The 11,837-nt window shown below is 37.6% G+C and overlaps 1 protein-coding gene across 2 annotated transcripts in view; it reads left to right on the top strand.

Moving 5' to 3' along the window:
* The first annotated feature begins 9,212 nt into the window (after positions 1-9,212).
* The window catches only part of LOC149249739 (inactive glucose-6-phosphate 1-dehydrogenase 4, chloroplastic-like), a 315,894-nt gene continuing 313,269 nt past the window's right edge, over positions 9,213-11,837 (top strand). Inside the window, exon 1 of one of the 2 annotated variants that reach the window (XM_089458776.1) lies at positions 9,213-9,579. In XM_089458776.1, coding sequence (XP_089314902.1) covers positions 9,430-9,579 — 150 coding nt within the window. In that variant the 5' untranslated portion in view covers positions 9,213-9,429. The remainder of the gene's footprint in view (positions 9,580-11,837) is intronic. The other variant, XM_089458775.1, reaches the window with a different exon arrangement.

Genomic DNA, 11,837 nt, shown 5'->3' with positions numbered 1-11,837 from the left:
TATTATGTAAATTTATTTAAATTTATATCTAATTTATTGTTAATAAATTATAAATGAGATATAAATATTTTTTTAATATATATAAATTTTAAATTAATTTATTAAAAATCTTTTTAGTGAAAAAATTATGAATACATTATTTATTTTTGTAAATTTATTTAAGATAATTATTTTAATTATATAAAACATCTGTCTAAATAAAACACCACTAAAATCTAAGTTGAAATGATTGTATAAAGAAAAGTATAAAGAAAAGAACTTTGGGGTTGGAAAGCATTTTATGCTTTTCAAAATAGGTGTAGAGAGGTAGAGTTATGGGACTGGAAAACCATTCAAACTCTTTTTGGACTTCTAGTGATTCCGGTGATTCTCTATGGTTGTGAACTATGGGCCAGCAGTACATCCGACATGGAGTGGAGACAAATTGAGAAAATTCAGAAGCATTTGATTACAAACAAATTTAAGATTAAAAGTGCAGTTCCTTATGATATCTTGTTGAGTGAAACATGGACTGCTCCTATAGAAGCAATTGCTATGGTGTGAGTCATAAGGTATGTAAAAAAGTTTGAGCAAATGGAAGAGGGTAGATGGCCTAAGGTTGTCTTTAATGATAGATTATGCAAGAGGAAAAAAACTTAGATGCAGCAAAATAACAAATGGTTGAGTAAATGGGGTATTTGCTTGAACACGTATCCCATAAACATCAAAGAGATAAAAACTTTTGTTAGGGAAAAGTTCCACAAGCGTATTTGGGATAATGAGCTAGGAAGAAAGAAAAATTACTATATTGAAGTGTTTAATCCCACTCATAGCCATCAACCAAAGCATACATAGATACCAATATCTCTTGGAGAGCCAAAATTCTTATTGCTCAGTTAAGGACTAATTCTCATCAACTTCATTGTGAAACAGGGCGCTAGAAAAGGCCAAAGGAAGTGTGGGAGGAAAGAGTATTCATTTTTTGTTCTTCCGGAAAAGTGGAAACAGAAAAACATTTCATTTTAGAATGTGAGGCCTTCAAAGACAACAGGGAAAGTTATGCAGATATGCTAGCAACTAGCTCTTGGGATAATCTATTTAGCGAGGGGTTTGTCGAGATGCTAGGAGCATTTATTTTGAAGCTTCATAGAAAAAGAGCTGAATACATCAAGCAGATGAAGAAGCAATCTGTCCCATAGGCTATCTTTAGCGTTGTGGACATTAAAATAATTTCTTTCTTTCTTTCTTTCTTAACTAAAATATTATTAGTGAAAATATTTATTCTATCAAATTCATTAAATATTTAAACTTAACATATGATAAGAATGACACACTTGCTGAAACAAAATAACTCATTCAAAACACTTTCAATACATAGCTCATTCAAAACATCTTCAATGAAAACTTTATGATTAAGAGCTTTTTTTTTTTCATTCAATCTTTTCAATTCAGCTAAAATTTATAAATAAAAATATTTATTTACTATACCAAATTTACATAAATATCTGCCTTCCAAAAAAGCCAAAGGTAAGCAAACACTCTAAATTTGAAAGTGTGGAAATAGCTATGTTCTAAATTCCAATGACATAACACACGTCCACAAGTGGCAACTTAAAAACAACAAATATCTCTTGATAATTTAAAGCTTGGTAGGAGGACTAACCTATATAATCAAAATAAGTAAGTTCATCCCTATTTCCTCATAACTCACAGCAGCGGGATTGAGACAGTAACAGGTCATGAAGATAGCTTATTCAGTTCCTTTCAACACACATTTCATTGCTCTTGTAGGAGGCATATAACTAAAGAAAGTTTACTATATACAATACAGCAGAGGCCTTGCCAATACTTCAACAACAGGACTGTTAACCCAAATTCCAGTGGTAATAACAACCAGTATGGGGATAATAACAAGTCATGAAGGGAGATCAGTAGGCTAATCACTTAGCACAATCTAAGCCCCTAAAAATTTCAGTATTTTATGAGATAATGTTGAGTGAAACAGGAGCAATTCCCATCGAAGCAATTGCTATGGTGCGACTCATAAGATATCTAAAAAGAATTGAGCAAATGTGAGTAGGTAGATGGCCTAATGTTATCTTCAATGAAGGCATGAGCGAAAAAAAGAAAACATGGATGAAACAAAACTACATATGGATGCAAGAATGAAATATCTACCTCAATGCTTGTCCCACAAATAGCAAGGAGCTAAAGGATTTTGTTATGGAGAAGTTTGGTAAACACGAATGGGGAAAAGAGTTGGGTAGAAAGAAAAAGTACTACATTGAGGAATTCAATCCTACGTGTGATTTACAACAACAAAAAGTTCATTGGTGCTAACATTCAGTGGAGGGCAAAGGTTCTTATTGCTCAATTAAGAACCAACTCGCATCAACTGCGGTGTGAAACAAGACGGTGGAAAAGGTCTAAAGAAGCTTGGGAAGAATGTGTGTGTACATTTTGCACATGGGGATGACGGAAAAGGCTTAAAGAAGCTTGGGAAGAACGTGTGTGTACATTTTTCACGTGGGGCAGTGGAATCAAGAGAATTCTCGACGGCGAAGGAAGGCATCTGCAAAGAGAAGTTGGCATTCGGAACGTAGTGCTCTTCGAATATTTTTATGATATTCGATAGTCGGAAGCGGGATTGACGTTTAGCCAATTTACTTCTCTGCTGCCGACCATACCGCTTGCCTTAATTCAATCTTCGCTTGAGATTGGAGGCCGACTTTTAAAATTTCCGAGTTGATTGTGCGTAGGTCTGAGGTTCGGATTTTTAAGCAAATTTAGGTTCTGGAAGATTGGATTTTGAACATTTTCAGAGACATTTGCGACTCGGAGCACAGGGCTAGAGAAATTTAAAGGTTTTAAGCGGTTATCTGGAGGCTCATATTTGGACATTTTTTATTCCGCAGGTTCGGAATTTTATTGTTTACAAGGAATAGGTAGCGTGAACAGGTGGGCAAGCAGAGGATAGGGTTTTGTGAGCATAGTGGACAGGTAGCGTGCACAGGGTTTCGTGAGCACATAGCAGTGAGGCAGTTAACTTCTAAATAAGTAAATGTTCAGAACATGGAAAACGCTCAGAAGAGCCAAGGCGTAAAGAACAAGGAAATTTCAAATTTTGTGGAAACAAATCATTTGGGTCAAGACAAAACATGAAGGTGGATTTGGGTAAACGCAAAGCAATATGAGGGCATTTTAAGGCGTAGGATTGCTCGCCTTAAACGGGGAAAAATGAGAAGAAAATTGATCAAGATTAAGAAAAAGAAAAAGAAAATAAATAAGAGAAACAAAAATAAAGAAGAATCAATCATTTACAGTCCCACATCTACACCTCTTACTTGGTCATCAGATCTATATGTCCAAGAACTGATGAAGGTCAGAACAAGGCTAGAGATTTTGGAAGCCAGAGAACAGGAAAGAGACCACAAAATTTCAGAGATCACAGTTGCAAACCAATGTCTAATGGAAGGTAATAGAATTTTAAAAGAACATGTAACAATGTTACAAGAGGCTCTAGAGACAGGGAAACAAGAATGGAAAAACATGAAAGAAGTAATAACAACAAACAGAGATGTGATAATTTCTAAACAAACTCAGGTAGATACACAGGTATCTCAACAAACGGTCATTTCGAAAGAGAAGGAAAAAATGAACAGTGGGAAAGATAGTCCAAAAGAAATCAAAGCTAGAGCTGAAGACGCTAATGGTTACATAAGGATAGAGGAAGAAGAAGATGCAAGTGATCGCAGAGCACAGGAAATAGAACAAAAAGAAAGACATGACAGAAAAACAAACTTTATTATGAGGGGAATAAGAGATTATGGGAAGAATGAAAGTACTCTCAATTTGACAAGAGACTTTTTGAAAGAGAAACTACATTGGAAAGGGCAAATTTGCCAAGCAAGAAGGGTTGGGAGGATATGTGAAGAGAGGCCTCGACCCATAAAAGTCACCATGGCAAGCGTACAAGAAAAACGACAGCTTTTGGGCAAAAAGAAACTCTTGAAAGGCTCATACTTCTTCCTCGATGAATATTTAACCAAAAAACAACAAGAGGAGAGAAGGGATGAAGTGGAGAAAATTAGAACAACAAGAAATGAAGGGAAAAGGGCATGGTTGTACAATGGGAAAGCCGTTATTGCAGTGTTTGGGCCTCCAGGCAAATCAGGGCAGCAAGCTGACAGTAAAGAAAAAACAGAGAATTCAATAATAGAGACAAAAACAACAAGAGCAGCATGGACAAAAAGGGGTGAAGACTCAAATTTGAGTCTTATGTGCCAAACTGTGTAGCAGTCAAATCCTACCTAGGTCTACCTAAGTTTAGTTTGTTGGAATTGTAGAGGTTACCCTTGGAGGAGGGGACCTGGGTTAGGGCCTATTGCGAAAGGTAGAGACATAATTTGTTTCACGGAAACTCATTAGCATGATGGTTGCAAAACTCCTGTGTTTGACGGTTATTTGAAGTTGGTAGTTCGGAACAAGGTAGTAGAAAATGGCAAAGGGTGTGGGGGAATACTAGTTTTAGTGAAAGAAAAAGAAGGCCGTCACATTCATTTAATTAAAGAAGATGAAAATAAACAATATTTATGGTTGAAAATATCAGAGAATGAGAATCACATAAGAATTGCAACATGCTATTTTGCCCCTCAAGTCTCAAAAACTTACAAAAATAAGGGGTTTGACAGCAAGGATCCATATGCAGCTTTAAAACAAGATATTGTCGTGTACTCTCAGCAGGGAGAAGTTCTTTTAGTGGGAGATTTCAATGCTAGAACAACAAATAATCAAGCTAGCATCCTTTGTTGCAAAGATAATAACAATCCTATTTGGCTCATTGAAGAGGAGAATCCCCAATGGGTGAGATGTTCAGAAGATGACAAAGTTAGCAATCATTTTGGAGATGAGTTGCTTACACTATGTGGGGCTTTCAACTTAATTATTTGCGATGGTCTAGATAGATGGAAAAGGTCTGGGAACTTCACTTGCAACACATACAATGGGGTAAGTGTCGTTGACTATGTGATGTGTTCACAAAGCTTAATAGAAAAGTAGATGAAGTTAGTATTGGAGAGCATATTTGGGACTTAAAATCTGACCATAACCCAATTTTTATAAGGTTATCATGGTTAGAAAAAAGGCAGCATAAGAGGAAAACCTAATGCTCTCGACAATCACTATCAAGGGGAAAAATTCTTCTAACACAAGAAAATGGTGCTATCTTCAAGACAATGTTAGAGAGATTAATTCAGAAAGAGAAAATTGGTTTCAAATGCTTCAGCAGCCATGAGTTAACAAATATAATCCAAAGTGCACTTGAGAAGTGCAAAAGAGCAAAAAATAGGAAATCAGAATCAAATTGCTTTCCTGTAAATGCTTGGTTTGATGAGGAATGCAAAATGGCAAGGAGAACCTTGAAAAAGGTAGGAAAAGAGAAAATGAATGTAAAGTTATATAAGCATATACTAAAAAGGAAAAAAGACTTGTTCATGCAAACAAGGAGAGAAGAGTTAATATATTTAAGTAAGAATAATCCAAAGCTTTTCTGGCAGGAACTGCAACCAAGGAAGAAGCAAATTGAAAATAATATTACAGCCAATCAATGGTTTGAATATGCAAGACAACTGTATGAGAAAGAATCTGAGGCGGAGTCCCCCCTTAGGATCAACACAAATTCAAAGCTCTTCACATTACAGGAGGTGGAGAATGGAATTAAGACGCTGAAAACAAGAAAGGCAAAGGACTTGGTTGAATTTCAAGCATAGTATCTAAAATGGGGAATGAACGCTCTTGCACCGCACATCATGAAAATATTCAACAACAATTCAACAAGGATTCCCAAGAGACTGGACAACTAGCCTAGCAATACCCCTTTTTAAAAGTGGAGACATTGATAATCCATCCAACTATAGAACAATTATGATCAATCCTTTGTTTGCAAAGCTTTTCGGCAGCATAGTAGAAGACAAAATTAGCAAGTGGGCATAAGTAAAAGAAAAGAGGGCAAGAGGACAAGCGTGTTTTAGGCCAAAACATTCTACAGTGGTGTTGTTGGGAAAAGTATCCAATACGGAATGCCCCTATCCCACTCTAAGAGGTGATAGTGCCTTAGCAACAAACAAGGAAAGCTATCTGAGTATTCTTCTTTATGAGATGCAAATAGAGAAAGAAGTTTTAACCAACCGGTGTCTTCCGCTAGTTTGTCGATCCAATCTCTCTCTCTTTCGTTCGCTTCCCGCTGCCTGCTCTTTCACTGGTCCAGCTTCACATGGTTCCTGCAAGATCACAAGAGCAGAAGACTACACGAAAGATATAGATTCACATTCATAACTAGTTTAGGATCAGATATAAACTAAATATACAAATACAACAACACATCATTGAAATACATCAGTATATAGGAGAAACTCAAGTAGCTTTATTGATATGATAAACAAGGTTCAAGAGGAGATACAACCAAGTGAGTCCCGATCCAGCATCTACCTCCCAGCAAAATAATCCCTTCCTCTCCTCCAACAAAGAATAAATCACCGAACGTATTAATCTCAATCTCAAACCAACAACAATTCTCTGCAAATACAAAATTCCAGCCTTTTTGAACCTCTGGGTGAGAGATCCATATATAGATGTGAGCAGAGAGGATGAGTCAGCTCATGTTTTGACTTGTGGCTTCTCACTGTCAGTTCTTGCTTCCACTTGGAGGTTGAGAACCTCTTACTAATCACTAGTCGAATTCATTGAGGCAAGTGTCATTGAGGAAGATTCTGGAAGCTTCCAGGGTCTTTCCACCTCGTTGAATGAACTTGCCATTTGTCAATTCCCGCTCAGCGCACCCTGGTAGTGCTTCTACCTGCGTTGCAGTGCAGGTAGCCAGTGCAGACTTTGCATTTCAGCGCAGACAGCTAGTGGAGCTCTTGAATTGATCCTGATTTGACCATTTCTGAGTGGTTTTTGGTGGAGAACTTCTGGGAGAAGCTGTCATTGGTTGACCTTGTTCCTTTAGGGGTAGGAACAACTTATTTAGGGACTTTGCATCCCTTGGATTATTGATATTTCATGCTCAATGCTGTAAGGCACAAATTTTTTTATAACAAGTGGATCATGACATGACATTGAGACACATTGTTGAAAAGGTTTGGGAGGACAAAGAAGAAGTATTTCGCTGCTTTGTTGACTTCAAAAAAGCATTTGACACAGTCCCTAGGGATAAGTTGTGGCGTAGAATGGAAGAACTTGAAATTCCTGTGCATTATAGAGCCATTGTCTATAGACTTTATGAAGGAGTGAAAGTCAAAATTAGAACCTCAGCGGGTATTTCAGAAAGCTTTAGAAGTGACATTGGAGTCAAGCAAGGTTGCCCTTTATCCCCCACTCTTTTTGGTCTATATATTGATAAATTGGAAGAGTGGCTAAATCTGCAAGGTGGAGATGGTGTTCAGTTGGGAGAGTTTGTGATAAAGCTTTTTTTATATGCTGATGATATTGTATTGATTCCTAAATCGGCCCATCGATTGCAAATGCACTTATATGCCCTTGAGCATTTTTGTAGAGCAGTGGGGATGCAAGTCAATACTAGCAATACCAAAATAATGATTTTTTCTAATAAAAGGAAGCAGAGCCAACATACTTTCTTCTTTGAAGACAACATTCTTGAAGAAGTAAAGGAGTACAAGTACCTTGGGATTGATTTCAACAACAAACTCAATTGGGAGGATTGCAGAAAGAAGAGAATTTTAGGAGGGTGGAAAGCATTATATGCTCTTCAAAACAGATGTAGAGAGGTAGAGTTATGGGATTGGAAAATGATTAAAGTGCTTTTTGGACTCCAAGTTTGTCCAGTGATGTTATATGGGTGTGAATTGTGGGCTAGCAACACTCTCGTCTCAAAATGGAAACAAATTGAGAAAATCCAAAAACGTTTGATCATGAGCAAGTTCAAGATAAAAAGTTCGGTACCTTATGAGATAATGTTGAGTGAAACAGGAGCAACTTCCATTGAAGCAATTGCTATGGTGCGGCTCATAAGATACCTAAAAAGAATTGAACAAATGAGAGTAGGTGGATGGCCTAATGTTATCTTCAATGAAGGCATCGGTGAAAGAAAGAAAACATGGATGAAACAAAACTACACATGGATGCAAAAATGGGATATCTACCTCAATGACTGTCCCACAAATAGCAAGGAGCTAAAGGATTTTGCTATGGAGAAGTTTTGTAAAAAGGTATGGGGAAAAGAGTTGGGTAGAAAGAAGAAATATTACATTGAGGAATGCAACCCTACGTGTGATTTACAACAAAAGAGTTCATTGGAGCTAGCATTTCGTGGAGGGCAAAGGTTCTTATTGCTCAATTAATGACCAACTCACATCAACTTCGGTGTGGAATAGGACGGTGGAAAAGGCCTAAAGAAACTTGGGAAGAAAGGGTGTGTACATTTTGCACGTCTGGAGCTGTGGAATCGGGAAAACATTTCATTTTGGAACGTGGTGCATTCAAAGACATCATAAAAAGTTATGAGAACATGTTAGCATCAGTTTCTTGGCATTGTCTTTCTAGCGAGGAGATTGTTCGAAGGTTGGGTCAGCTCATCATCAATTTGAATCGGAAAAGGACTGAATTGCAAAGAGCGAAAAACATGGAACTAATGGTCTCATAGACTATTTTTAGTCTCGTGGACTTTAAAATATCATTTCATTTCATGCATTCAAAGACATCAGAGAAAATTATGGGCATACGCTAGCATTGGTTTCTTGGCATTGAAAAGGAGATTGTTGGAAAGTTGGGCCAGCTCATCATCAATTTAGACAAAAAAATAATTGAATTGCAAAAAACGAAAAACAGGGAACTAATAGTCCCATAGACTATTTTTAGTCTCATGGATGTTAAAATATTATTTCATTTCATTTCAACACTTTTTGAAGGTAATTGTAATGCTTTAATCACCGTTACTAAATTATGGTAAAATGAGCTGGATGCCTGCACCCCTGGTTTGATGATAATTTGTAATGATTTAATGACGCAACTAAATTATGGTAAAATTGAGCCGCATACCTGCACCCCCCGTTTGATGATAATTTGTAATGATTTAATGACGCAACTAAATTAGGGTAAAATTGAGCTGCATACCGGCACCCCCGGTTTGATGGTAATTTGTAATGATTTAATCACGCAACTAAATTATGGTAAAATTGAGCTGCATAACTGCTCCCCCGATAACCCAAAGGTCAGCTAATTTGGCACAGGCTTGAATGCTTATCTTATCCATTTCGTATGATAAAAATTGGTTCTTTTCCCTCGGATGGCACTGGTGCTCTTCTCCTTTGAAATTTGTCATTCTCATTCTGGTGCTCCTTTCCTTTGAAATTTGTCAAGCTCATTCTGGTTTCTCCGATGCAACTTTGAAGTGGTAATAGGAGTCATATACAGAATCATATGTTATATTAATATATGATTTACTCGATGGCGATCGCTACTACTCCAGTTATCGTTGGTTCTAAATTTGATCATGGTTGCAATTCCCATTCCAATGGAATGCATCACTCATTTGGGCCGTCTTCCAATTGTTCAGTGGCTTCTAAATTGAGAAAAAAATGTCAGGTATGGACACTGACTAATTAACTGCTAAAACAATGCTAAAACAAATCCTATGACGCGTGTGTATTTCATACAGGAATGATTTGGCTCAAAGAGTAATTTTTATTTTTGATAAATATTGGCATAACCATTTCAGCATTGTACCGCAAAAGGTTGAAATCTGAAAATGTAGATCATGGCCCCAGAGGTGTTGAAGTAACTCTGTAATACATCCACTGGTAGCAAATTTTGTTTTGCTGAGATATGGCGTGATGGCGTGTCTGAATATTTGATACATGAAGTGATTCCTATCCATTCATTTTCCATACAAACTAGGTTTACTAACATAAGCTAAATTGCAACTTGGAAGACACTTGGCCATTGTTTGTTCTATATTGGAGTGTCTTCAACCACAGGCAAATGCCCACTTCCTGTTAATTAAAATGCATGCTATCCCCACAAGTCTCAAATAAACTTCGATTTGTTGAATTTGGTGTTGGGTTTTTGTTATGGATTTTGCCTTCGCAGTCCTTTGCAGGACTTGGCTTACAGAGCATTCTTGCTCTCACAGGTCCAACACTTGTTATAAAATATATTGTATACATGTACTCTACCGTTACCTGCAATTTTGGTGTCATTCCTTGTGTGTAATCTTTGACTTGTGTTGTTATTTATGTGATATTGCTATCTTGCAGACAAGGGTAAATCCCTTTATGATATTGTCCTTCTTCTTATGTAGCGATCTTATCAGTTGCCTTGCCAGACTTATCCTTATCTATGGAGTCATCAGTCTTATCTTCTAGCTATTGCTAGAAGCCTATATTATTCCTATAAATTAGGTTTATGTATAGCTCATTTTCTCAAGTAATGAAGTGTGTTTTCTCTTCGTTCTTCATCTTGTGATCTTTTGGTATAAGGATTGTTTAGTTTTGCAGTCTGATCTTTGGTTATTTTTATACGTATCAGAGCTATACTGCGAGCTGCCTTCTCATCTTTTTTGAGATCTATTTTAAAGTTTTTAAGATCTAGTTTTGGATCTAGATCTGTTGGGATTTGAATTTTGCTGTTTAGTCCTTGAAGCCGCCGCAGAAGAGCATGGAAGTTGTACGAATCCATGAATTTACCGTAAATTCTCAAAGAGTCCATTCATATTTGACAGAATTTTCCATAATTAATTTGCCCTTTTTTAATTTTGCCCGTAACTTAAAAAAAAGGAGAAAGGGTATTTAGAAATGGAGAAAGGAATTTATGAATGTGTTGTTTTGGCTTTCGAAAAAGGAGAAAGTTTGCCCGCAAATTTTAAAGGAGGAGGAAACTGTATGGGTAAAGGTTTTTTTAGAAAGGTTTAATTTGCTTGGGCCTTGTTGCCGCTCAAACTAGCAGGGAACCGAAAGGGGAGCCCTAAAGGGCAAATGCTAGACCAAGGGCAACAAATGGAGACTTAACCCACTATCACCTTAGCTAAGTGTTGATTTGGGGTAGCATTGGATATGCTCTAGCCACGAAATTTGGTGGAGAGGTTGGGGCATATGAGATCACCAATACTTAGAAAGGGTTTGGGCAGATTCTAAATAGATGAGGAGATATTAAAATAATTAATATTTTTAATGGAGTCCCTAAGTCTAAACTTAGGGAAAATAAAATATTAATGTGTATTAATATGAATTTGTGTTAGAATGGTCCAAAAGACATGGATCAAGTCAGATCTAATTTTAGCCGTTGATTAGGGACTTAATGTCGGTCGTTGATATGTCAACGGGAAAAGTATAAGAAGAGGCTTGAGGGTCACTTGGAGAATACACCAGAGTGATCAGTCATTCTATTCTCTAGAGCAGGGTTTGCTAAGAGAGATAGAATTAGTAATCGGGAGATGCAGCTGAGAGGCATTTCAGTACAGAGAGATAGAGAGGCAAAGATAGTGCTGGGAGAGCATCGCAGTAGCCAAGGAGAGTGACACAAAGCCAACCAGGGCTCACGCAGGGCCACGCAGAGGCAGCCAGGGGCTGCGCAGAGCCTCAGAGAGGCCAGCGTTGCTGACGCAGAGGCCAGAGGGTTGACACAGGGCCTCCCAGGGTTGACGCAGACCCATCCGGGATAACGCAGGGCCAGCATGAGGCAGAGAGGGGCTGACGCAGTCCAGAGAGAGGCTGACGCTGGGGTTTCTGGGGCAGATTTGTGTTGAGTCGCTGCCGAAAGGTTTATCTGGGGTTTCAGCCAGGGGATTTGTCAGAAATTGAGAGGTATTATTGCCAAGGAAATTCTCTGTTGGGTAGGCCAGTTTC

Source organism: Pinus tabuliformis, chromosome 7 (genome assembly GCF_031772625.1).
Source record: "Pinus tabuliformis cultivar Carrire ecotype Pingquan chromosome 7, CPIR1, whole genome shotgun sequence".
In the NCBI taxonomy this organism is placed as follows: domain Eukaryota; kingdom Viridiplantae; phylum Streptophyta; class Pinopsida; order Pinales; family Pinaceae; genus Pinus; species Pinus tabuliformis.
Note: the sequence above shows the minus strand (reverse complement) of the source record. Positions and strands in the feature narration are given on the sequence as shown.